This window comes from Anoplopoma fimbria, chromosome 13 (assembly GCF_027596085.1).
Source record: "Anoplopoma fimbria isolate UVic2021 breed Golden Eagle Sablefish chromosome 13, Afim_UVic_2022, whole genome shotgun sequence".
Taxonomy (NCBI): Eukaryota; Metazoa; Chordata; class Actinopteri; order Perciformes; family Anoplopomatidae; genus Anoplopoma; species Anoplopoma fimbria.
This window is the reverse complement of record NC_072461.1, coordinates 13,480,104-13,507,246: the sequence shown is the minus strand read 5'-3', so window position 1 is coordinate 13,507,246 and position 27,143 is coordinate 13,480,104. Positions and strand designations below refer to the sequence as shown.

The window sequence follows — 27,143 nt, the reverse complement described above, 5'->3', positions numbered from 1 at the left end:
TTAAGAGTCCTTTGTCTCCTTTCAACCTCTCTGGGTAACGAGTATCACTATGAGAATTGTCGAGGGGTTTTCACTAATAATGACTCCTTTAATATTCAAGTCATTTGATCCATTGTTAAATGAACACAGTGAAAAGCCAAAACATTTAGACCAACATGTAGCAGATTCCCATAATAAAATGATTTGACAGTAGAGGAAATATTGCCACACATTTAACTTTTATATGAAGAATTAGTTCATTTCAAACATCATTGATTTATTAAATAAAAAGCATAAATGTGCTAATATTGAGAGGTTAAACAGTCCAGTGTGGTGGCTACACTATCATCCAGTGTATTTCAGATCCCATGTGACTGAAACAGTGTCATTCATTTATTATTTTTGCTTTGTGTAGTCAGTTGGTTGAACACTGAACACTGATATCAGCCAGCTAATCAGGTGTTGTGGCTCCAGAGAGATATGGAGGCTTATCAGAATCTACTACTGTCCTTTGTGATGATGGCTCTGTGGTCAGGGCTAATGCACACGGCCCACCACAAACCTCTGGAGAACAGCACAGAGAGCTCCTCTAATCAGACCCTCTCTGAAGAGAGAGACTGGAGCAGAGAAATAAATATTTGATTAGGTTTCACTGTGGATGAATTAGCCCAGTTCCAGAGTGCCTTTCATCCTCTCTGATAAGCGCCGTGCACAGTACGAGTACAGAATACTTTACCTTAGGCACATCATACATTACGCTTTACAGTCTTGTGATATGTCCAGTCTTATCCCACATTATGTACTGGAATGCTAAAATTGAACTCGTCTTTTGATTCTCGTGCCATTAACTTCTTTCAGTCAGACAACTCACCCATGGTCTCTGCTGTCGGCGGTGAATGGCATGTCTCTGGCTGTCCACTGACTCCTGGTTGATGACCTTTGACCCCTTGCCAGTAAATGCTGTGAGCGGTTTTGGTCTGGTGTTCACAGACAGCTGATGCCTTAATATTTATTTTTGGATTTTAAATGAGTTCTTCTTGCTGTAGAGTCCCCTGGAGGACATTAACATCGATACCAAAGCCCATCCTTTAACAGAGACAGGAGTTACAATGTCTCCCACCATGTACAACCACTTCCTATTGTTTGATCCACTTAAGTGATGGGAAAGCAACTGAGTCAGGTTGAATTACTGAAGAAGTCCTAGTGCATAAATCCCAAGCCATGTCGGGAAAGATTGTAGACAAAATATCACAGTGGAGAAAAAACTCCATCCAACATCAGTAAACATGGTTGCTCCTGTTTTCATTTTATAACTTCAACCCTTTCACGGTGTGTTTTCACTTCATAGAAGTAAAATGTGTTTTTCAGCGTTCGGTTGATCTTAGCTCCGCCCTTCCGTTTCACTTTTGACAGTAAAAAAACCAAGATGGTGACGGCCAAAATGCCAAACTCGAGCTTCAAAGATGTAGTCAGCAACAAGCTGGTGACGTCACGGTGCCTTTGTCTACTTATTATATACAGTTGATGGTTACAACATCTCCCTTCCACATTTGACATGAATTTCATGTCAGCTTAATCTCGTTTTTCTAAGCTCTACCTTTTTTAAAAACAAAAACAAACCCTAAACCTAATATTTTCACTTGAAACAAATCATTCACCCCCAACCCACCAGCAGACAGATGGACTTTTAGAGGTTGTCAATTTAATCAATTAAATACGTAGTGTTTCACACTGCATGCTGGACTAGCCTGATCAATGAGCACTGGAATATTTATTAAGAAAATGAATGAAACATTCTAAATTTAGAAAATTCACAGACATGTTCTGACCTTTACGTTACAGGCTTAATGAATCCCATCATGAAACAGATTTTGTATGTAAAGATAGTGATGAAGCTTTTTGTGAGGTCTCAGAAGGAGAACTGTGGAAATTTGTCATTTGTTTTGGAATTTTTGGAATATGAAAAACGTCAAAGATACTGAATATCAAAATGATTGTGAGCTGCGGGATCCGTACTAAAATAATAGCAAATAACAGACAAATTGTATTGTACTTAAACTCTGTGCTCGGAGCAGCGGTGGAGAGCCCTGATGGGAATTGAGGTGCTTGACTGGCATCGATGTACGTGACTTTCCAGCCATTTGTTTAAATGGACTTTATTCTCAGGAAGTGGAGGACCATGCTGGGAAACGTGAGCCGTGCCTCTGACTCCCTTCATCCCCATTCGCCAATACACAACAGCTGTGGGGAGAGATGTGACTGCAACACAACAGAAACCATATCAGGACACTTCCCTTCAGCCCCAGCTTTAGTTTCTGTTCACTGGAAATGTGGCTTATTTAGAGAATACTTCTAGAATCTCTCAGTTGGTTTTATTTGTGAGTGGTGGTGCAATCAACAGAACTAAAAGCTGTCAGCAACAGCACAGATATATTTCACTGCTACTCAAAAAGGTTGGATGACCATATTCATATTATTTCTTCTATTATCCACCGTGTTTATGCATGCTAGTTACTGTGTAGACACAAAGTGATGACTCTTAAGTTTTTAAGGTTATTCTTTAGGTTTGTATTGTTGCTAAATGGACTTGCATTTTATAACTCCTTTCACTCAAAGTGCTTTATACAACATGTCCACATTCACCCGTCCACACACACATCCATACGCTGATGGGAGAGGCTGGGTCCAGAACTTGCCAAAGAACACTTTGACATGCGAGCTGGAGCAGCCAGGGATCGAACCGCTGATCTCCTGAACAGTGGATGACCCGAGTAGCCTTCAAAGGAGGAGATAACATTCTTCGTTGTCATGGTAACTTATAGAGGACCATTCATTTGCAAACTTTATGCTAGGGACCTTATATGTGTCACAAATGATTTATTGGCTAGTCGCTGTTATTGTTGTCATTACTCACTTTTCTTTGAACAAATGTATTATAACATCTCGTTTCAGAGTTTCTTATTGTGATATGTGTTAAATGTGAATCCTCAAGACTTCATCTTTTTAGGCAAAGTCTTCTTCTGGTTGAACAAACGCGTTGTTCTGACAGCATCGGCTCTGGTATTAGCACTGGCTCTGTGTACCTCTTCTACATGGGATGATGAGGCCAGATGAGCTGATGTGTTTCTTTTTTTCGGACTAATGTGTCTGAGACTGCCGATCTATGACCTAGAAGGTGTCTTAAGCCCCCCCCCCTCCATCACCACCACCACCACCACCACCCTCTGCAGAGAGCTGATTGATCTGAGAGCTGGTTGTCAGGGAGGCGGAGGACAGTGGGCAGCCGGGCCCTGCTGTCTGCACTCAGCTACCAGCCGTGTTTCTCTGCATGCTGCCTTGCTTACACTTTCATCTGTAGGTGAGGTGTAGGGTGAGCCACAGCCAGAGAGCATGCTGGGAGAATCAGCTTGAGGCTGCAAAACTTGAATGAGTGTACATATACATACAGAAGGATCAAATGAACCCATGTGTCTCATGTATTCTGGCTGTATTTGAGTGCCACACCCAAGTTCCAGTTCTTGAAGAGGCTCTTTCCAGAACTGGTAAGCCGTGTTATGTTTTTGTCTCGAGGCCAGACAGCGATGAGTGTAGTTTATTGAGCGTCGTCTGTCGTTATGTTAAGCTGATGTCCATTACATGAATACTGGCTTTGGCCCCGAGCTCTGACTGAACTCAAAGCATTGATTTGCACTTACTCTCTATCACAGAGACGGACCGGTCTCATTGTATTGCACCAGCACAAAATAAACAGTATGACATGTTTGACTGAAGAAATCCTCCAGATTTGTGGCCCTGCATGTATGTGATTGGTGACACCAGAGATAAAGGGAGGAGCTTATCTCTCAAGTGGAGCAGAAAAGAGTGGCTGAGAACGATTCACCTCAAACAAAGCAATGATCTGTCAGATCAGGGTTTATTGTGTCACTAATGGTTTAAGTATATTTTATGTCATAGTACACAGCCCCCTGTTGTGTTCGTCTCAGCCATGTGGTCCAGGTAGGCGTGCACACACTTTCACTGCTATTGAGCGGTGACTGCTGTATATGGGCCAGCTGACACGCCTTTGAAACGATGTGCACACTCTGCCGACTAACGCAACACAGGCGTACGCCGGCGTGGTAATGGAGCGGACCCAATGTTCACCGGCTTTGTTTTGGACTTTCCCAGCTGTTCTGTTTCTCTCTGTCAGTTCACCGTGTCCCCTGTCCTGCCCATCTCATCCAACCTCTTATCTACCCTGAGTCCACTTAGTTTATCAAAATTCACAACAAAATCTTTTATTTGACATTTTGAAACAATAGGTAACTAATTGGCACAGTGATACTATCGTAATATGTTGAATATTTTACATCAGGTTTGAACTCAAGGTTTGGCTTAACCAATCATAATCACAGATGTTTTGGACACCTACCACACACACACTCGCACATTTTATTTATGGGGTGTGTGTCACAATATCTGTCAATTTAAACACTTTTGCAGTACAATATTTTGTACAAGAATTAATTTCATATTAAGGAGACCTAATATAATATGAAACATCTCCAGTAGGCAGATATTTTGGGTGCCTTCCACTGGCCTATAGCTCAATACTAGGAGAAATAATAATAAGTCATATTCATTGGAAAAAGAAGTTAGCTGTCTGATGTGCAGATTTGCTGAAAAATACTTGGCCCGAACAGTGAAAAAATGAGCAAGTATGCTAATTGGTCACTATTTTGTTCTTAAAAATGACCTTGGCATCATATTTCACTTTTGTCATGTCATTGGCTTTAAGTATTAAATATCTTAACTGTCTCTTAAGGTGTGTTTTGTCTCGAGATGTCTGCAGCGTTAAACAGTTTATCCATCACGGTGTGGAACAACTAGTTTCCAAACTCTTCAGGACCACATACCCCTCCATGTGTGACAACAAGAAGTAGTTCTCCCTTTAGTTTGGTTCAAAACTCTTTCCATGGCATTACAGGAAAGACACCTGAACTGGCAATCTGATACACCTTAATAGTAAGTGCGAAATGACTGTAATGTAATGTAATGTAATGTAGTAGTCCAGATCATTATCCAAGTACTACCAATCAACAACTGTAGATATTTAATTACACATAGCACAAGAACACGGCGCTCTGTCAGGAGCTGAATAGTTCTGATTGGTCCTAATCTGCTCCCTGACCGTACCGTATATGTGTAGATATGGATATGTGTACGTAGAGAAGCACACAGTCTGTTACCTCTGTGAGCCAGCGTGTGTCTCTTGGCAGTTTGTCTCTAATGAGATCAGTGGAGCCTCCTTTGTTTCTATGGCGACACCTTCAGTCGTCTCCTCTGTGGCTTCCCCTCTCTCAAGCATCCCTCTCTCCCTCCTTCTCTGTCTCTGGGTCTCTTCATCTGCTGTCTGTGCTTCCTTTGTATCCCCTCCTCTCATCTCTGTCTGATTCTCTGTGCTTCATCAGCGTCATCAGCTACTATACTATCTATATCCTCAAGGAAATGTGTGGCATCAGCCTGTGTGACAGTAGTACAGACAAAGTAGTGCAGAGATGTTCAGGTGTAGTAAACAGTGTTGCGGGACCAGCATGTGGTAACAACCACAGTTAGGAACTAACATGAGTTGTATGTTCAGATTGGAATAACAAAGGTTTTACTGCCACCCATAGGACAAAATAACCAGAGTATGTGTAATGGATACATGGATACCACATCTGTAGATCTATAGGTACTTTTTACATTCAGATTTTGTATACATAATATACTGTACAAGAAACATGAATCTTTCTTTAGATGAATAAAAAATCTCTCCACTTTTAATATCTCAAACATTGAAATGTCGTTTACACATTAACGTATATGTAACACAGTGGTATAATATGTGGAGTAATATAATAAGGGGACACACTTCATATTGACTGCTTTTAAAGAAGAAGGCGCTTAGAGACAGCTCTCTGACTCTTGTTGACTGTCCCTTTACTTCTCTGTCGTTGGTCCACTCGTGGTAAAGACTAAATGGATGGAGCACGTCATATCAATCGCCAAAATAAATTCATACGCCACGTCAGGACAAATTCTTTATTTGGGTGTTTCGTCTCCTTTGTCTGGAGTGGAAAACACTGGAAGCTGCTGTCACAAGTGAGAAAACGATTGGCTGATCAGAAGACGATTGTCTGGACCTGACCAATCAGATGGTTTCACTATGTACACTCTTAGTCTGGGACACCCCTACTCTAAGTACACTCTGCTGCTACTACTTTGTCTATATTTACTTATAATAGAACACATTTTACATGGTGCCATGTCTATGTTAATTTAAGTTTAGGATTTGAACTTGATAAATTCTTCCTCCACTGATTTCCTCATCAGTTCCTGTCAAGCCCACAGCAACACGTACTGACTTAATAATAATAATAATAATAATCAATCCTTTATTAGTCCCACAATGGGGAAATTATTTCTCTGCATTTAACCCATCCCGGAGGAGCAGTGGGCTGCAATGAAGCGCCCGGGGAGCAACTTGGGGTTAGGTGTCTTGCTCAAGGACACCTCGGCATGTTGCCGGTAGAGGGGTTTGAACCACCAACCTTGTGGTTACGGGACAAGCGCTCTACCTCATGTGCCACAGCCGTCCCACTTAGAGCCAGACTTAGAGCCAGAGATGATCTGACGCTTTGTGCTGTGTTCAGGTTTTAGCAACCAGCTAGCTAACATGAGCAGAAAGCTGAAACCAACGTAGCTTTAGAGTTTGGTAGTGGTGGTAGGACAGATAAAAGGCCTGACATTGAATGTCTCAATGTTCCACCGTTGGAGTGTAATCATTAACTCGTGGCTGTAGGCCTGCTGTATTTTTATGAGTAAAGCCTTGGAAAGTAGTATGACTGTGATTAATACAGATTTCTAATTACCACTGTTGGTGCAGTGCAAAGGGGAATTCATCTCATCTAATGTCTCCCACTGTGTTTCTATCTGCTTTGGTGTTGTTATCATTATTCGATCCAGTTCTTGTCTGTGATTCTGTCCGTCCCTCCAGACATCGTCCTCTCAGTTCAGATGGAGCTTTCCTTTTCTCACCCTCCATCATTCCTTGTATCCACCTTGTCCCTCCTTGTCTGCAGCCTTCGTCTCTTCTCTGGGGATAAAAGACAAGTGCAGTCAGAGCAGAGCAACTAAGGCACCGTTAATGTGGTCTGTCACCGAGTCTGAACCCTAGAAACCCCCCCCTCTTCTCCTCCTCCCTGCAGCTCCGGGATGATATTTTCTTAGCACCAAGCCAAGTCCCAAGTATGGCGCTGTCATGAATATTCAAAAGAATATGACATTTCGGGGTCAGTGGGGACACAGCGCGCAGCTTTGGGCGTCGAGCTCTGCCGGAATCACAACACTGCATCAGGTTCCAGCTGAAAGGAGATCTGTGTGACTGTAAATACAACTCAGTGTTCAGTGATGGAGCCTGAAGGTCAAGCTGATCCGTCCACAGCTCAATTAGAAACAAACTGGACTTTGTGGGGCCGAATCTATTCTGAGGAGAAACCCTCCTCTGTACAAAAACACAGCACATGCACAATGAAAAACTATTAATCCCAGTTATGTGTAACACGCTAACTTTGATCCGTTAGCTCTACCAGACATGTCATGCCCATTCAAGTTGGGGGTCACATGCCCCACCAGGGTTTTAATATCTGGACGGTTGATATTTATATTTCATTTCAGATTATAATTTTCTATTAAATGTACCTATGATCACTTTAGATGATGAGTCCAAGGTATTCTTCTAATTATGTCAGAGATCATACCCTTTAAAAATCCATCCCTCAATGCCTCGCTAACCAGTCGTGACTTGTGATAGCATGGCATCTTATTTAGTATTGGTAAAGGAGAGCTGAGTGAAGATGAGAGTGTTCGAAACTTTCTCTTCACTCCTCCAACCCCCACCCCCTCCTCCTACTTCCTCCCTTCTCCCTGATGATTTCGCCAACTTCTTTGACAAGAAGGTAAACAATATCAGATCCTCCTTCTCTCAGCCCCCCTCTCCCTGTCCACCCTCTCCCTCTCTACCCTCTCCAGCTCTTCCCCCTCAGCTCCCCCTTCCCTCTCCACACCCCATCTTACCCTATTTTGCTCCCCTCTCCCCTAACGAGGCCCTCGACCTTGTTACATCTAACCGCCCCACCACGTGCTCCCTTGACCCAATCCCCTCCCCTCTTCTTCAGTCTATTGGGACTGAACTCCTTCCTTTCCTCACCCACCTCATCAACACATCTCTTGTTTCGGGATGCTTTCCCTCGGCTTTCAAGACTGCCAGAGTCACCCCCCTTCTGAAGAAACCATCACTTGACCCCTCTGATGTCAAGAACTTCAGACCAGTTTCTCTTCTCCCCTTTCTATCCAAAACACTTGAACGTGCTGTCTTTAAACAACTGTCTTCCTACCTCCACCAGAACAACCTCTTGGACCCCCATCAGTCCGGGTTCAAGGTGGGTCACTCGACAGAGACAGCCCTCCTTGCGGTGACAGAGACGTTTCACGCCGCGAGAACGAACTCTCTCTCCTCTGTCCTGATTCTCCTGGACCTGTCAGCGGCGTTTGACACGGTGAACCACCAGATCCTCCTCTCCACCCTCGAGGGGATGGGCGTCTCAGGCTCTGCACTCTCCCTGTTTGCATCCTACCTGACAGGCCGATCCTACCAGGTGACATGGGGGGGCCGTGTCGGAACCATGCATGCTGACTACGGGGGTTCCACAAGGTTCAGTTCTGGGCCCCCTTCTCTTCTCGCTCTACACAACATCTCTGGGTTCTGTTATTCGCTCGCATGACTTCTCTTACCATTGTTATGCCGATGACACCCAGCTGGTCTTGTCATTTCCCCCCGGTGACACTCAAGTGGAGGCACGCATTGCTGCGTGCTTAGCTGACATCTTGAAGTGGATGGCGACACACCGTCTGAAGCTCAACCTGGACAAAACCGAGCTACTGTTCCTCCCGGGGAAGGGTTGCCCGCACCGAGACCTGTCCATCACCATTGATGATGCCGTGGTGACGCCAACTCGGGCTGCGAGGAATCTGGGTGTGACCCTGGACGACCAACTGTCGTTCTCAGCAAACATTGCATCGGCCACACGCTCCTGCAGATTCCTCCTCTACAACATCAGGAGGATTCGCCCCTTCCTCACTGAGGAGACGGCGCAGGTGCTCATCCAGGCTCTGGTCATCTCCCGCCTGGACTACTGCAACTCACTACTTGCTGGAGCCCCGCGTCGGCCATCAGACCTCTGGAGCTTGTCCAGAAAGCTGCAGCACGTCTGGTGTTCAATCGCCCCAAGTTCTCCCACACAACTTCCCTTCTCCGTTCTCTACACTGGCTCCCTGTAAGAGCTCGCATCCAGTTTAAGACTCTGGTGCTAGCCTACAGGGCAGTGAAAGGAACAGCTCCTTCCTATCTCCAGGCCATGGTCAAGCCCTACACCCCCGCCCGACCACTTCGCTCTGCTGCCCCGGGGCGACTGGTTGCCCCGTCGCTCAGAGGTCCCTGCGGCCAATCGACCCGGTCACAGCTTTTTTCTGTCCTGGCCCCTCAGTGGTGGAATGAACTCCCCACTGACGTCAGGACAGCAGAGTCACTGCCCATCTTTCGGCGCAGGCTGAAAACTCACCTCTTCAAGAAGTACTACCCTGAGCCTTCCTCGTAGCACTTATTGCATTCGTATTAGTTTGTTGCAATTATTGTTTTCGTAGTAATTTGCTTCTGCACTATACTTTTGCTCTGGTTTATGCTTTTAGATGCCTGTTTAAGAAAGGAGATGCACTTATGACTTCTGGTGACTAGTAGTTCTCTTGAATACCTATGTTGAATACACTTATTGTAAGTCGCTTTGGATAAAAGCGTCTGCTAAATGACTGTAATGTAATGTAATGTAATGTGTAGCTGCAGACTGGAAACAGGATCAGAGAGAGAGGTTTGACGTGCAACATGTCATGGAATCGAACCGAGGACGTTGTAGTTGCATGGCATCGTAACCAGTCGGACACCAAGCTGCTCCAGAGCTGATTTATTTTTTGTTTTTAGTGGTGATCAGGCAATTTTTGAGGAGACGGAGCAGTTTGGAGAAAAACAAGCGTACTCTTGCTCAGTTTGAGCTTTTATTGGCAGTGAAGCAGACCTAGCTATGTGACGTCAGCACGGTCCCATCTCTACTCATGTTGCTTCCTATGCATTGTTTTTTTTTTAATAAATAACAGCCTTTACCATTTTGGCAGCTTGCTTTCATCTATGGCTCCATCAAGGTGGTTATCTTTTTCTCTTTGGTTTGTTTGACAGCAGGAATACAGAAAAAACTACTGGCCCAATTCTGATGAAACCTGGTGGGAAAAAAAAAGAAGGAAGAAACCAATACATTTCTGAATTATGGACAAAAACGTACATTCATTTTCACTTATGGAAATGGTCTGCGCCCCCTGCATTCCCAGTTGCATTTGCCGCTATTGTGTGTATCAGATTGCGCTGCTTGTGTCTGGGTAAACGCTCCTCAGGGTGGATGAGTGTCTGTAAGCCTTTCACACTAAATGAACATAGGTTTATCAAGGTGAAGGATATATGAAGCGCATCACGTCGCACACTGCTACATCCAAATGGAAACAATGACAATATTGATATACAAACTTGGTGCCCTTATCTTATGTCAAACTTTTTGCCGTGCTTGAGATTCTTTTTAAATCGTAGAAGAGTAGAGTTACTTAAGTCCCAGCTCAGTTTGGGAAATAGTGTATGAATGCAATCTACTGGATCGAGTCCAGGGACAAGAATTGTTTGTTTTTTCTGGTTGCTCAGCACGAAAATAATTTTAATGGTAAAGACATTAATTAAATGCATCCACGTGACTAAGCAACATTCGGAGCAAGTTACATATTTAATGATTTCCAAACAAGACTTCTAAGGTTCGACTGTCAACCAGGAGAGCCGTGTTCAACAGTGCGTTGGTGCCTAAACCTAAGAGTTCGATTTGATTCATAAACCTTACTGTTTGTGGATTTGTTGCATAAACCTCACTGTTTCCAGCCATGATTTTTTTCCTTAACTTAACAAACTGGTTTTGTTGCCTGAATCTTTGTTGTACCAAAAAGAAAGTCGTGCCGAGGGACACGAAAAAAACACGCAATTGGTGAAAAAAACCAACCATAAAAACATCGGGCCAGGTGGATCAACCGCTTTTCATCAGGAAAAAGACCCAGAATGTAATCTGTGTTTGAGGGTTCATGGAGAATCTTTAAGGACACCTGCTGCTATCATGCTACTTCGTTGATTGGCATTGAAAAAAATGCTGACTATGTATTAGGAAAAATCACTTAAAGTCAATATAATGGCATAATAATACCAAAGTATTTCCTAACAATGCACATCAGATGCACGACATAGTTTCTTTTAACGGTGAATTTATTTCTCACGTCCACTATATTTTTGTCCGATTCCCAAGCTTATCAATGCATGGACTCATCTGCATTCTGGTTCCATGCGTTTTTCCTGACTCACACCAGACCGCTAGTGGAGTCACAAAGAGGCTGTATGCCCATGCTCAGTGTCTCTGTACGGTGAGATCATGAATTAAACACATGAAGAAGCGCTTTGCTCAGTCGCACTCATCCTTCACCTCACTCCACTGACTCCATGGCACAGGATGTTTCCATGGGTGCTGCTGCCTGGCCTGCTCGTCTTTCCCGGATCTCAATCTTTGGTCTAGCCCCCGGGGAAATGTAAAGGGCTGAGATGTTCTGGTAGCACTGGTGGACTCAGGGGGAGGCAGGGGCCTAGTAAAGCTCTGGATCCACAGTGGCTAATAGATTTATATGTGAGGCAGCTTGGTGCATCATAGCTCTAATCTACTTACACCAGAGTATCCTTGAATGGCTGTTGATTCAGGCCTTTCCTGCAGAGCTTCAACAGAGTGTAGCGCATGTTAACATGTGTCCTGTGTTTTTGCACACGTGCATGAGCTCGATGTCTCAGATAACTGTCTGTTTTCCACTTCACCTGCTGCAGTCTGCTTGCTAGAGGAGCTTCCAGGTGGAGCTTGTGCAGGAGGACGCTGGCTGAGTGCGTGATGTTCTTTTTCACAGACAGAGTGAAGCAGTTATCTGAAGCAGCCTGCGTCACAGGGCTGGTGAGTGTGTGTGTGTGTGTGTGTGTGTGTGTGTGTGTGTGTGTGTGTGTGTGTGTGTGTGTGTGTGTGTGTGTGTGTGTGTGTGTGTGTGTGTGTGTGTGTGTGTGTGTGTGTGTGTGTGTGTGTGTGTGTGTGTGTGTGTGTGTGTGTTTTAACTGTGTGTGGAGGGTTTTCCCACACAGCAGTAATTACAAAGTCAGTGAACCTCCCCTGAAATGCAAATAATGGACTTGTAATTCATGTTGAATGAGTTGTTGGACAAACTGGCAGTGAGCCGCATATTAAACACTTGTATGCCAGGGAAATACTGTTGCATGTATCAAACCATTCCGCAGGTAAGGCCCACTAAAAACCATCTTTAATGGATTGTGAAGATTGCGCTTGTTCACTAGAAGTGCAAAGCGTTCAGCTGTGATGTCAGACTAAAGCCTCTGAACAGAGAGGATGTGTTTGTCACAACACACGGGATATGAATACTGTAACAACAGGACAACAATATACTGCACACTCAGTTGCAGATGTTGAGTTACATTCAGGACTTCTGGCCTCTCCTCCTCTCCCTCCTCTCTCTCCATTCTTTCCTGTCTCAGCTGTAGCACTCCATGAAGTAAAGCACTTGATTCAGCAACCTCCAAGAATCAAATCACATAAGTCCCGTTAGACATCGTCACCCTCCCCTCCTCCTTCATTTGATCCAGATAACCTGAGCCTCATCATGATCATCATCACACTTTCTTTTCCTTTCCAGTCAGTTTACCGGTTCAAAAAAATAATAATTTGAACAAGATAAGTGTAGAGGATTTATAGTGATTAAAAAAAGTGTGCTATGTAGGTCTGTCAACATTGGCGAACAATGAGAATATTCATTCTAAAATAAATACGCAAAGATATTGGCTTTTTTGTCAGATGTTAAACTAACATGTGGCAGAGATAATTGAGGTTGCTGATAAGAATACAAGAAGACAAGGCAAACCTCTAGTGGTGGTAGTAATTATCACAGGAGCAAAGGAGGAAGTCAGGCGACGTTGTATAAAAAGAGTCAACAGCTGTGTCCCAATCCAGCGGCTGCAGCCGTCGGAGGAACCAGCCTCGACCGAGACCGAGCGGTCCTCGAAATGAGGATGAGTCTGGTCTACAGAGGATTTCCGCGTCACCAGCTTTTCGCGCCTCCACCCTTTTGCCGCTCCCATCTCCTAGCAACCAGCTGTGGTTGTCATAAAAAAGTATAAAAGAAGTAAAGCTAAGTTTAAAGATTAAAATGGACGAGCTGCTAGAAATGGTGCAGCGGCTCTCGGTAGCGTCAGCTGGTTAGTTAATAGCGTCAGTGTGATCTGATCAGGCCCCTTGTTATTAGTTTTACCACTTGTATCTGTAAATATTCACGTGAGTTAAAACCCAATAATTATATTTAAATGTGAATTCTCCCGTTGCTGGTCCACTAGTCGCCATGTCATTAAAAAAAAAAAAAAAAAAAAATCAACTTCACCGCCATGCAATGAATCTTGGGATATGTTGGGCCGTGAAGGATCCATCAGTTGTATCCTCCAAATCTGGGAAAAGTAGGCTGCATTTGTCGGCCGCATTAGAAGGAGTCTTTGAAATGGGACAGCCCTGTCGCGGTCGCTGTGACGCAATCGGTCTACAAATGCACCCTCCGAAGGATGCAGCCGCTGGATTGGGACACAGCTAACGTCTGCATGGGATGGTGTTTGGTGCTGATGGATGAGTCAAACATACACAGGACTTTCACCCAGGAAACCGCAGCTGTGTACGGTGTGAAACCAAACGTGGTCTTTGCCTTATCTTACTAAACTTTTGTTATAAAACGTTACTTACTTATTTGAACCCAAATCACGATCATTTTTTAAACTTAACCAAGTGGTTTTATTGCCCGTCCCGCTCACAGACCGGCTCCGGAGCAGCAGTCAGTGGTGAGGGAAAGATCCTTCTCTGACAGCCCAGATACTTGTTGAGACAACGTGATCCTTTTTAACCTTAGTCTTAATCTGACTAGATCTAATACTTTCTCTAATATTTGTAAGGATAGCCTTCCAATGTTTGTTGTTGAGAAAGCATGTTGTTGAGCGGTGTTTTTTTATTTACAGTCTTCTTTCTTCTCTATCTTCTTTATGTCTTATTTCACCACGAGCTGTTAGAATCAATAGTTTGATCCAACAGTTTCATTCTGCACACTGTTGATGAACGCAGTACACAGTGTGTGTACTATATACTGCATCCTGCCTTTGTCAGCAGTATACGTAGGCGGGTTCAAGTAAGGCCTCTGTGTGTGTCAAACTGCACTAATTATAATAACTCTCAGTCACATGTGTCTGTCTGGCAGCAATCAAGCAGAATGTTTGCTGTGGGGATAGTAACCTTTAATGCACCTGTCAAACCCTTGGCTACCAGACAAAAAAGGACATCTGCTGCATCAACGTTAGATTCCTCTAAATTCCACACACTGCTCATTTAAAAAAAAAAAAAAATGACTAGCAAGATGGACAAGCTGAGTCTGACAAGCAGAGCAAACATCATGCTTGTCCATTCTACGAGCATGATTGTCTGTGTATTGTCTGTCATCTTCTACTGAGCCATCCCATTGAAAGGAGAACCAGTCTTTCCTCTGCTGCCTGTGTTGTTTCAGACAGGAGCTGTGAGCAAACAGCTCTTATTAACTGATAATGGAGCTCCTTTATTTGATTTGTACGTTTCTTTCATGTCATCTAAGTTCATGAATGCGACCAGAATGCTTTATCAGGCCGTCCCTAGGCTCAGGGTTTGATGAATACTTTGTTCACATTATGAAAACATAATATTAACATATTCATGTAGTCTTTCACAGATCTATTTCTATATATATATATATCCTTATGTTATCAAGTCATTTCTCGCCTGCGGAGAAACATTTGGATTTAACTTACTGTTCTCAGTGTTTCCCTTCACAAATATATATCATTTAATCAATAAAGATCATAATATTTAAAATGTTTGTCTTGTTCGCTTTAGTTTTTCCCTGATTTAAATGTAGCTTGAAGTCCATCTGAAAATGAATAGCATGTTTCTTTTTGCTACAGCATACATGTCCCCTTTGTAGAGCGCTTTGCCTGGGCTCTCTTTTGGAGAAAAAAAAAAAATATATATATTAACACATAAGAGGAGAAAAAAATATATATAGAGAGAGGAAGATGGCAAGATTTGATTGTAAGCTCCAACTTAAACACAGTATTAGCCATTAGCCATTAGCTAGAGCCAGTGGGACACACAGAGGGAGCACATGGCTGGGCTGGGCTCAGTGGCGGTATTTGCCAGCAGCAACATTGTTGGGGTGATAAGTTAGTCTGGAGAGGACGTAAACTATTTGAGTTGCAATGGCGGAGTGGTGCTGTTCCTATAGACTACCTGCTCGTTGCCTCCACAGAAGAAGAGCTATCCAGCATTCATGTAGCGTTAGCAGGCTACATTAGCATCCAGCAGCGGTGTATCTACTCGGTGTAGACAAGCTGTTTCCCATAACACCAGTGTCTCATATCTGCATGGGATCACGCCACCAGGAACAGAGCCAGGTTCTGAAGCAGGTTTAACATAGTGGCCTGTAGGTGATTACAACTTCTGGGTCTGTCACGTGATTCCACTGGGCCAAAAATACTCATGGACCTTTGGGAGAGAGACGTCTGTAACTCAGACACAGATCTTTTTTTTTTTTTTACCATTATGAAGACCTGAGTAGCACTGATTTAAATCATTAGGTTGTAAAATACACTGATGGCTAAGTGTGTTTGCTCTTTGGAACCACTGATGTGGAAGATCGCATGAAATATGGGGTACATTTATATTTGGAAGTCAAATTTGTTTGCTTCATGCGCCACTGAGTCCCTTCATATAGGAGTGAACAGGCCCTGCCTCCAACGCTGTATCTTTATACATACATGCATGGTACCATTTTGTTCTTGTACAAAATCAGTTCACTCACAGTCATTACCATAGTCTCATGTGTTTGTTTACCGACCCCCATAATGATTAACTGATGTTTAAAATGAAACACCTCCAATGATGTTTTCCTGCACGTGTGTTTTGGTCCAACAGCTGCTGACTATGAACCGTTGCTCTAACCTTCTCCCATGCTGCTGTTGTTGTTGTTGTTGTTGTGTGTGTGTGTGCAGGATCCTGGCCACTGTGGGGGCCGACTTTGATCTGACAACACTGAGGGCGGTCAGAGTGCTGCGGCCGCTCAAATTGGTCTCCGGCATTCCAAGTAAGTCAACTTCACATTTGAACATGTTTTTATTGCAATTAGTGTAACTACTCTCAGAGCTCATCCCAGACTGGGATTTAGAGCCCGGCCGAGTACAAAGACTGGACACTGGCTTCAGTAATTTCTACATCAGACTCCTGCAGGGCTGGACTGGCCTTCTGACAGTTTCCCGTTGGGCCTTGTGCCTTTTGGGCCAAAACAACTGTCTTTTTTTTTTTTTCATATAGACTGGCCCATTATATTTTATTCTCAATTGCCACCGGGCTGACCCAATCCCATCACAAATTGAGAATCCCTGCCTTCATTAAACAGCACACCTGCAAAAAAGAATGCCAACATTGGGTAAGACAAAAGCCAACGGATGCTCGGAGAGATCAAGGAGCGAGGAGTCGTCAGACTCCCACTCTCTAATTGGACTCTTAAGCACTCTGTTCTGTGCTTAAGGAGCTTTTCTCATCCTTGATGATATTTATATTATTTACCCTCATTTGAGCTCCTTCACCGCCTTCACGTCTGATAGGATTGATACATTAAGTCTCCAGTAATTAAAACGATTCTTACTCATATCTACAGTAGTGTAATAGGATTGTGATCAGGGTTTCAGTTACCGTCTCTTTGCCACGGCTCAAAACGTTGTGTGTGTGGATTAGAATAAAGGGTGGAATCCATCCCTCTAGGGTTCTTCTGTCTCCATGGATCAGTAAGACCTAAATCTTTTATAATACTATTTCATATTTTTCTGCGATTGGTCCCTGTTCCTGTGGCAACTTGTCTAATTTGACATTCTGTACCGTACTAAACTCCTCAAACATTAATATCTGCCTCTTCATGAAGGGCACAGTTATTGAGTATGGAGATAGTTATGTCTCCTATGGACCCAACAACCATTACACACCATCCCATATTGAAACATTCTATCCAGTACACACCCATTATAAAATCTGAAACTTTCCCAAAATGTTCCTAAAACTTAAACAGTGACTTTATCAAAACTGTGCTTGCTATCAAAATGCCCATTAGGCAATAAAGTCCAGAGTTTTGTTAACGTCTTCTGGGCCCAAAGATTAGTGTTTTTATTTTCTTTCTTCCAAACCCCCACGTGTGTGTGTGTGTGTGGACATTTCTCACGGTTTTTCGTGGTGAAATCTGTAAAGGCTGTTAAGCTTTGTTGCACCACAGGCACACAGAAATACCATTTTTTCTAAATACACGTTTCTCTTGTCTGCATCAGGTCTTCAGGTGGTATTGAAGTCCATTATGAAAGCCATGGTGCCTCTGCTGCAGATCGGCTTGCTGCTCTTCTTCGCCATCCTCATGTTCGCCATCATCGGCCTCGACTTCTACATGGGCAAGTTCCACCGCACCTGCTTCAGAATCGACACAGGTAAGCAGGAGGAGGCAGAAGATGATAGAACCTCAATCATCCCTATGTTATAGGGGCATACAACTGACAGAGGTCTGCTTTAATGAAATATTTAGCTACATCAGGTATTTACTCTGCTCCAACTGTCAAAAACACCCTATTGTGAAGTTACTTATTGAGGCTTCTGCAAAGCACCAGGTACAGACACATTTTGAAAATGATCCTGACAGATTTTCATACGAACAGTTTTTAAAGAGGGTGCCCCACTTCTATGATATGTTCAAAAATATTATATGATTCTACACAAATGGTACAAGTGGTAGAGTTGGGAATGGGTATTGGAATTGGATTTTTTTACTTCATATATATATATATATGTAACATCTGTGAAACTCTTTGCAAAAGTCACTGTGGTTGAAAACAGGATATTTTCCTTTTTCTCTAGAAAGAGTACTTTTACATCATCCATCCCCAGCCTTGTCTAGAAATGTCTCGGTGTGTTAGTGTATTTCCAGTATGTGATGGTGTGTGGTTGTGTGTTTGTGGCTATAGACGTGAAGGCAGCGGATTTCCCCTGTGGCCTGGAGGCTCCAGCGAGGACCTGCGCCAACGGCACCACCTGCAAGGAGTACTGGACCGGACCCAACTATGGCATCACCAACTTTGACAACATCCTCTTTGCTGTGCTCACCGTCTTCCAGTGCATCACAATGGAGGGATGGGTGGACATTCTCTACAACGTGAGTCCACTTCTGAATGCTGTTTGAAAGCACCGTGGGGGGCACAGCCAAGTTTTGTGGGCGGGACCAACAGGACACCGTCTTCATACATAGGCATGCTAGCTGCATTCCTGATCCTACGTGCAGATTGTGGGCTGCTCACAAAGGTTGACCTAACCTCCAGAAATAACAACTTTTAATCAGCATATTCTTTGAACATCATGAAAAACGATGTCAGCTGTTCATATCATAACAGCTCCCGTATCAACTGAAATGCCACGCTGGCGCTGGCGAGACCGATCCGTTATTTGCTGCTTGTTGGTTAAGAAAAAACTAAATATTCCTAATTATATCATCTAACATGAACATGATGAATAAAGTTTCAGCAATATACCTTCTACTATTAATGATAATTACAATTGAGCAGGTAATCAAACAGGCAGGACACCGAGAGGGACAGGAAGTGGTGAGTAACAAAATAAAACAGGAAACCAGGAAGGACGGAATGCAAAAACAAGACCAACATAATCATTACGTAACGGCTGGTATGCTAGCACTGGGTTAAATTCCTCACTTCACAGTGACGGAATTTTTATTTCTGTAGAGGTCTGATAACATTTAGTGTCCTTCCCAGCCAAAGAAGTTAAAACCAGTCTGTAAAGTATGTCAGTGAGCACCAACACACTAGTCTGCCTCCTTTCCCCTCCCAGCCTTCCTCGGGGGATGATGATTAGCGGCACACATGAGGAGGATGACTCACACAAAGACAGAGCTCCCATCAGGAGCACACAGCAGCAGCTTTACTGTTAGCATGAAACAAATCACAGCTCCCTGCCATTTGCATAAAGTCAACATTATATCATGCCAAGGAAACAATTATGCAATAGGTTAAATTATTAAACAGCTGTAGTGGGAAAATAATGTGTGTGAGTTTGTGCTAGTAGGGTTGAAAGAGGGCAGCAGAAACACTCAGTGAGGGAGGAAGTAGGTAATAGAAGAACAATAGTAGTTTGGAAAGGCGTGGTAGTCAGAGGACGCCGCTCTCATGTCCCTACTCTAACACTTACTCATGTATTGGACAGCTGGACTGAGCTACAAATGAACCCTTTTTTTTACCCAAAAGCAAGAATGTAAGCACACTGAGCACAATGGGGGTTTCCAGTACCTCAACCTAGACTTCAACATTTACTGTATCAAACACTTTTTTTTATTATTCAGTATTTTTAGTTTTTCAGCAAGAGCGATTGGATACGTTTACATCCGAGTCCGGATTCCAATTGCCAACAGGCATTATGGGGATTCACAGGAAACGATGTGTGCACACAGCTTGTAATGTGAACTCTTGATCTGTTGAGCAGTCCTGTACTGTAGGCTACCCCTCTAAAGCTGTGTGATGTCGGTCTCTTTAGCGGCTAAATGCTCCACTATGTTCAGCAGATACTGACTGATAATGACTGAGTCTGTGTGCTGTTGGCTGCTGAGCAGGAAGTGAACATCAGCTTTAGCAGAGCTTTTACACTGAAACTAGCTGCTACTGCTGCTGCTGGAAACCAGGTTGGTGAGAGAGAACCGCAGTAAAAAAGATGTTTCACTTCCTGGACTGAAGCATTACTGTATGTATTTGGAGAAGACAGTGTCCAACAACTCCACTACACAAATTCACAAACATACACTTACAATACCCTTTGCATTTAAGAAGTGCACAGTCATGTCTGATAACAAAAGGTATTTATCTGAATCAGGTTGTTGAGGCTTCAACGAACAAAACAGCTTGTTCCTTGTGGCATTACAGAACCATTTCAATCAGGAGAGACATTTCAGATTAAGAAAAGATAATCGTTTATTATTAACAGACGATATGTGATGATAAAATCTTGACAGAGTCTTTGGAGTTTGGACTCTACGAGGAGATTTGTTATCGAGGGTTGTCTGCCCTGAGCAGCAGCAAGATAAACCCCCGTGGAGTCCAGACACTGGTGGTGGATGATGAGGCTGGTAGAATGATGAGTTGATGAAGCTGATGAAGAACAAAATGTTTCATGTGGATGATGAAATAAAAGGGAATGGCCTCACATTTGTATCAAGGTAACACCATGTAATTCATGCTAAATCATTTGCTGCGATTATAAAAAAAAATGTCCCCTCAGTGCAGCATCGGTATGCAGTATGCCTATATTACATTTCAGTCATGAGCTGCTATGGGAAGGCTTGTGAACACCAGTGAGTACTCTGTTCAGACAGTACAGAGGATGGATGTGTGTCAGTCTGCTGCTTGTTAGCTTGGCTAGCAGGATGAATAATCCCCATTAGAGAGAGGTGTTAGTCCAGAACTAGTCCATATGGGGGGTAAGGGTTGTGGGGTTAGGATCACTCCTTCATCCTTCCTTACACAGCTCCTCTCCTGTCTTCTGGATGACGGACTGGTAATGCTCTCTGACCGCTCAGGCCTGTTTGGGCTGAATATGATTGGTGAATTCTCTGATTGAATTGTCAAGGGAGGAGTGACGGCTGTCTCATTTCCTGTCGCTGTGGGACGGGGCCGTGTCCTCCGTATCCGAGGGGCCATCCATCATGGCAGGAGGGGCCCTCGTCTGTCTCTGCCAAAGCTGTGACTCTCTGATGGGATGAAGGAAATTCACTCATTAGCAGACCCTGTTTGACCTGTTAGACTGTGTCATAGCTGTGTGTGTAGAAAACCTTTAAAATAGCACCGAGACACTAGAGATGAACATACAACCTTTAGAGCAGAGTGCACTAATCCGAATAAAATAAATTCCACATAGCTAATAACCAACAGGTAACTGTAGTTTGGATTCAGCCATCACACCGGATGGATTCTCTGTGGTGATTGTACCCATGATGTCATAGATTTACACCTGGCATTAACAAGTCCTCTGTATCTGGGTTAAAAGATGGATACATTATTTTCAAGTCTGTCTTTAAACAATACTCACTCTCCAATGATTTGTTGTTTGTCTTCAGAATCCACAGTCCTCATTCTGTGTAGAATGCATTCAATTAAGTTAATATGAGGATTAGCCGTCTGCTTTCCAGATCAAGTGAATACCTTCCAAAGTTATTATTAAATTCTCTCTTGATACTTAAATGACTTTAAGGTTGAAAGATCCCCTCATGCTTTGTGTGGTTCAGCCTGCTGATGACTCTGGTAAGCTTCAGATACAGTAAAGAAGAACTGTGGATTTGAACCCCATCTCTAACATAGAAACGCATTCGGACAGGATATCTTCCAGCGAGCTGTAACTATTTCAATGTAAATATGGGGCTGTGAGTATTGTAAAAAGACAGACTTTAAAGAATTTGAACCTATCCTTTAATGCAGGTGTAAAGCTGTTCGGATCCACATCTGGAGGGGGTCTGGCTGGCAGCGTTGTGATCAGATCTCAGTCAGCTGGAGATGCTTTCAGTACAGTCAAACCACATTCTTAAGAGAAACAAAAATCCTCCCCACAGGTTGAAAGGTCACCTAACTTCCTGTGATCTCAAGCTGCCCGTCAAGAAACTACACAGGAGGGGTCTGTTCTAATATGCATACTAACACAATATTAACATACTAATCAAGACATAAAACGGAGTGTGCAGTATGTTCCAACTACCTAGTATGTGGATTGTGTGCATGTGAGAAAAACACCGATGTATATTAGATTAGCATGAATTTCTGAGTATGAGTCAGGAGATTACTGGACAAACTCAACAGTCCTGAAATACATTGTGGATCTTCAGAGTATTGAATGGAGGACGGTTTAAATAACGAACCGTTGGATAAAATAATAAGAATGAGGGCGAGTTCACATCTATAATGTATGTAGAAAACATATTCAAACTATAATATGCCTTGATATTCATTTAACTTTGAATAATGATGGAAAATATTACATTGAGTTAAAGAAGTCATGTTGATTTACATTTCAGTCGGGAAAAGTAAATGAAGAAAAGAAAAGAGTTTATTGTAACAGATGATGTGTAAAGATTAAGTCTTGTTGGAGGGGCCGTCGTCCCTGAGCAGCAGGAGAAATCAGGACCCTGGAGCCGGTGGCTGATTCAGCTGGGACTGATGAGTCTGATGAAGACTGGGCAGTGATGGGGAGGTGGAGGGGCGTGTGTAGCAACGACATGAACGTGAGGAAGAGAGACAATTGTGTATAAAAAGACACAGCAGTAAGATGATAGGCTCACTATGTTTTCATTAGTGTATAATGACATGAAACTAAGAATCGTTATAGTTTCCTTACCTTAGAAAAACACGTCTACATAGGGAGCAGGTCCTCTTCATGGAGCTTGTCATGTTGCACCTCCATGTTTCTACAGAAGCCTAGAGGGGACAAACCAAACACTTTCATGTTCCCACGTTACATGAAGGTAGTGATGGGAACCCAAACACAGTAATAACAGCCCAAATACTAAATAATTAAAGACAGGAGTATTGATAAGCTCCTACATTACTGCTGTTTTTTAATTAATATTTGTTAATGTTGTGTTGTCATTAATGACCATGCTGCGGCATCTCCTCTGCTCTCTGTGTTGTGCTGAACACACACACACACACATAGACACAAATAATTCAATTCAATTCAGTTTATTTTGTATAGCCCAGAATCACAAATTACAAATTTGCCTCAGAGGGCTTTACAATCTGTACACATGCGACATCCTCTGTCCTTCCCTCACATCGGCACAGGAAAAACTCCCCTAAAAACCCCTTTAACAGGGAGAAAAAAGGAAGAAACCTATGGGAGAACGACAGAGGAGGGATCCTTCTCCCAGGATGGACAGAATGCAATAGATGTCATGTGTACAGAATGAACAGCATAACAGAGATACAACACATTCAATGTATATGACATAAATGATTCATATAATAAGACTACTTATAATAACAGCAGCAATTATTACAGTAGAATTATAGTTATGAAAATAGGGATAGTAATGTGATTAATAATAATAATAATAAACACACATGGAACAAAGTCAGCACAGAACAGAGAGGCTGCGGTGGAGACAGTGAAGTGAACCAGGTGAACTGAAGATTAACAACAACAACTACACTCCTTGTTAATGCAATAAAACATTTAGGAGTCATGACTTGTTCTTCCCTGATTCGTATGCTGCTAGAAGAAAACAAACAACAGCCCTGATTATTGGTTGACTACCAGGGTTAAATAGACATGAATAACAGGTTGCAGGCGTTGCTGACCGTAATTTTTATTCTAGCCGCTGTTGTGTAGTTCGCTTTAGGGAAGGCTTACTGTGATTGACAGGTCGCTGCCGCCACCAAATACGTATATGGCGTCTCTATGTCACTCACATAATCCAAGATAGCGACAGCGAAATGGACAAACTCGAGGTTTCATAACAGCAGTCCCCAAACCAATGGGTGACATCCCAATGACTACGTCCACTTCCTTTATTCAGTCTGTGGTCAGGGCTAGTTAGGGTCAGTTGGGTTGAGTGCCCCCCTCCCACAGTGACGGCATATCCACTCACCTGTAAACAGCGGGCAAACTGTCAGATGCTATCAGACGGAGCTCTGGGGAGCAGGATGTTTACAAGGTGGTGAGAGGACAGACACAGTGCAGAGCATACACTCCCACTTGTACTGCTACAACCCCTGTCTCACCCGGTCTCCTCAGCCTGTTCACTGACGCATTGGGTGGAGGAAATCTGTAATTCTTTTAAATGAAAAAGATCATAGACATTTATTTTATTTCAAGTGTCAGCAGTCCTAGATTAAGTCCAAACACAGCTGCTTCAGTGTGTGATTTCCTGCTCTGTAGGTCTCCCTGGCAGTATGGGCGTGGCATTACTGGTGATTGATGGCTAACAGTTTTAGGGGCAGATCAGCGCTGCTAATGGCTTTTCTATTGCCTTGTGTGCTCTCTGCATTCTGTTAGCCGAGGTCTGAGGCAACCTCACCCCGACACCAGATAATGTGCTACTATGCCCCGCCCTCTGCAGCCACTTTAAGCTCAGAGATACATCATGATCAATGATTCCACCTTTCTAATACAGCGCCTCCTTCACTGGCAGCAGGTCAACATAGATCACACAACCCCTTGCCCTGTTACTGCCTGTCCCCATGTTTTTTGTTTTGGAGTAGTGTTTATCTGATCCCAGATCAGTTCCCACACAGAATGATCTGTAGGTGAGAGAGCATTGATATGTAAGGATGAGAGTCTGTGAAGGAAATTATCTGTTGTGTGATGTGATATGTGTCTTAAAGATGCAAGTTCCGAGTTTGGGAGTATTTTGATTGTCTCTGTACATGGCCACGGTGAGTCTGCGGCCGACAGCTAATGGTGCTAACGGCACTAAGAGTGCAAACTACAGTGAAAGTGCTCACAGAGCTAACAGTGTTTAACTGCTAAGTTACCTCAACGACACTGTCTGTCTGGACGGGTTTATCGGCTGTAACCGTTGAATGAGAGCAGTGTATAGTGGCGGCCATGAGCTAACAAGTGGGGCACGCTCACGTGCACTAAAAGGCACGCGGTCAGTCGGCTGAGAGGACTTTGTAACAACAGAGAGAGAGAGAGAGAGAGACTTAACAATGCCAGGGGTACTATTTGAGGGGCACATTTTTTTTTCCAGTCTCACATGTCCCCTTTAATGGGAGTTCAAGATAAAAAAACAAAAAAAACAAAAGCCTGATCTCGGACAAAATGCTTGTGTTTTGATTCGTAGTGTCGCTTCACATTGCTGAACACAGAGAGGACAAGCTCTGATAACAACACACAGAGAGAGATAACAACACAGAGAGAGAGAGAGAGAGAGAGACTTCATTCTCTGCTCAGGTAGACACTACTCCTCTATGCCTTTACATCGATGGTAGTTACTGGTTACTGATGATGTATTAATGCTTTGATTATTAAAGACAGTTCCTTTAAATCTTTTTGCTTATTACTTATCAGGATGAGAGACACTTGAAATGACAAGTGTAACAGGGTCTTAGGTATTCAATTAGCTTCTCCTTATTTCCTCAAGTTGTCCACTGATGGTTTTATTGACAAACTGCTTGGCTCTCCATCAGTCCCCTGTATATGTATGTATGTATGTATGTATGTATGTATGTATGTATATATATATATATATATATATATATATATATACATACACACACACAACTGGTCACATTCCATTGTTAACATTAGAGCTTCAGATGGTTTACATCTGCACATAGCCTGTCATACATTTAAGCAATAATGACATGTGCACAGAAAATATGATATTTATTTATTTATTCATTCATTTATATAATATTCAAACAATAAAAAAACAACGACAATGACAATGCAGATTTTCTTTTACCATGTTTACCATCTTACTTTAGTGTGTTAGCATGCTAACAATTGCTAATTCAATTACATTTTATTTGTATAGCCCAAAATCACAAATTACAAATTTGCCTCAGAGGGTTTTACAATCTGTACAACAAACGACATCCTCTGTCCTTAGAACCTCACATCAGAAAAGTAAAAACTCGAGGAAGAAACCTCCAGGAGGACAACAGAGGAGGGTTCCCTCTCTAAGAATGGACAAAGGACAAATAGATGTTATGTGTACATGAATAAATAACATAATAGAATAACATGTTTCATATAATGAGAGAAGTAATAGCAGAATAATAGAAAAACAATGACTACTAATAATAACAGCAGCAAAGGGACATAATAGAATGATGATGATTATAAAAACAGTCAAAATAATAGTTATAGAAATGTGACTAATAACAATAATAGAAGCAGTGGATGTCAGGACCACCTTCCAGGTAGAACCACGATCCACTGAAACCTGAGAGGAGAGAAAGCAGAGAGACTCTGGTGAAGAAGCCAAGTTAGTAATTAGCCCTCAACACTAATTACAACAAGCGCTGATGGGAATGTCATTGGTTTAGCAGATAATTGGTCATAATCTGAAATGTTTACCTGATCATGGCCCTAGATGACTCATCCTCTGAATATCTGAACCTAATTTTGTTCCAATCCATTTAGTAGATTTGAGATATTTGTAGATATATAGCGGAAAACGTTGACCTGCCAGTGGCTCTAGAGGAAAAGTCAGAGGATTACCAAAGTCAATAAGCTCCATCCTCTAGGGACCATGAATGTTTTGCTCCTCCGAGTATATTTGCTAAAAAAGAAATAACACAAAGTTTATTGAAATGAATTTAATCTCCTAGTGTTGAGTATGAATTGATATTTAATTGATTTAACTACACTAAACAAGAATTCTTCTCCTTCACCTTGTTCTAAGACTTCTGGTAGCTGGAAATCCTGACTTATTTAAGAAATCATCTCAAGCAAAAATAATTGACTGACCTGGCAATGAAGTGAGCTTGTTACAAGCAAAATAACGCTAATTTCTAAATTGTTTTCACTTAAACTTGATAGCCCGTTTTATATTGATTTCAGGTGATACCGCCTCGCCCTAGTTATCACAACACGGTTGATCCATCCCACCAGAAACAACCACAGCATCAACATTCAACAGCACTCACAGAGCAGTGTGGGAATGACCACTTTCCAGAATCATTATTCAGATTGTCCGGTTACAGAGAATAGTAGGGGGCTGAGTGGGCAGACCAGAAATCATGTCCATGTGTCAAAGTGTCTATGAGTTACTCCTGATGTGTGTAGGTGTGAGGTCACTACAGACAAGTTCCTCTCAAATGA

At 42.8% G+C, this 27,143-nt stretch overlaps 1 protein-coding gene across 1 annotated transcript in view; it reads left to right on the top strand.

Annotated features, from left to right (window-relative positions):
* cacna1ba (calcium channel, voltage-dependent, N type, alpha 1B subunit, a) overlaps positions 1-27,143 on the top strand; it is a 126,103-nt gene that overhangs the window by 16,285 nt on the left and 82,675 nt on the right. The window contains exons 4-6 of the mRNA XM_054611009.1: positions 16,283-16,374; positions 17,606-17,758; positions 18,290-18,477. Of these exons, the coding sequence (XP_054466984.1) occupies positions 16,283-16,374; positions 17,606-17,758; positions 18,290-18,477 (433 nt within the window). The remainder of the gene's footprint in view (positions 1-16,282; positions 16,375-17,605; positions 17,759-18,289; positions 18,478-27,143) is intronic.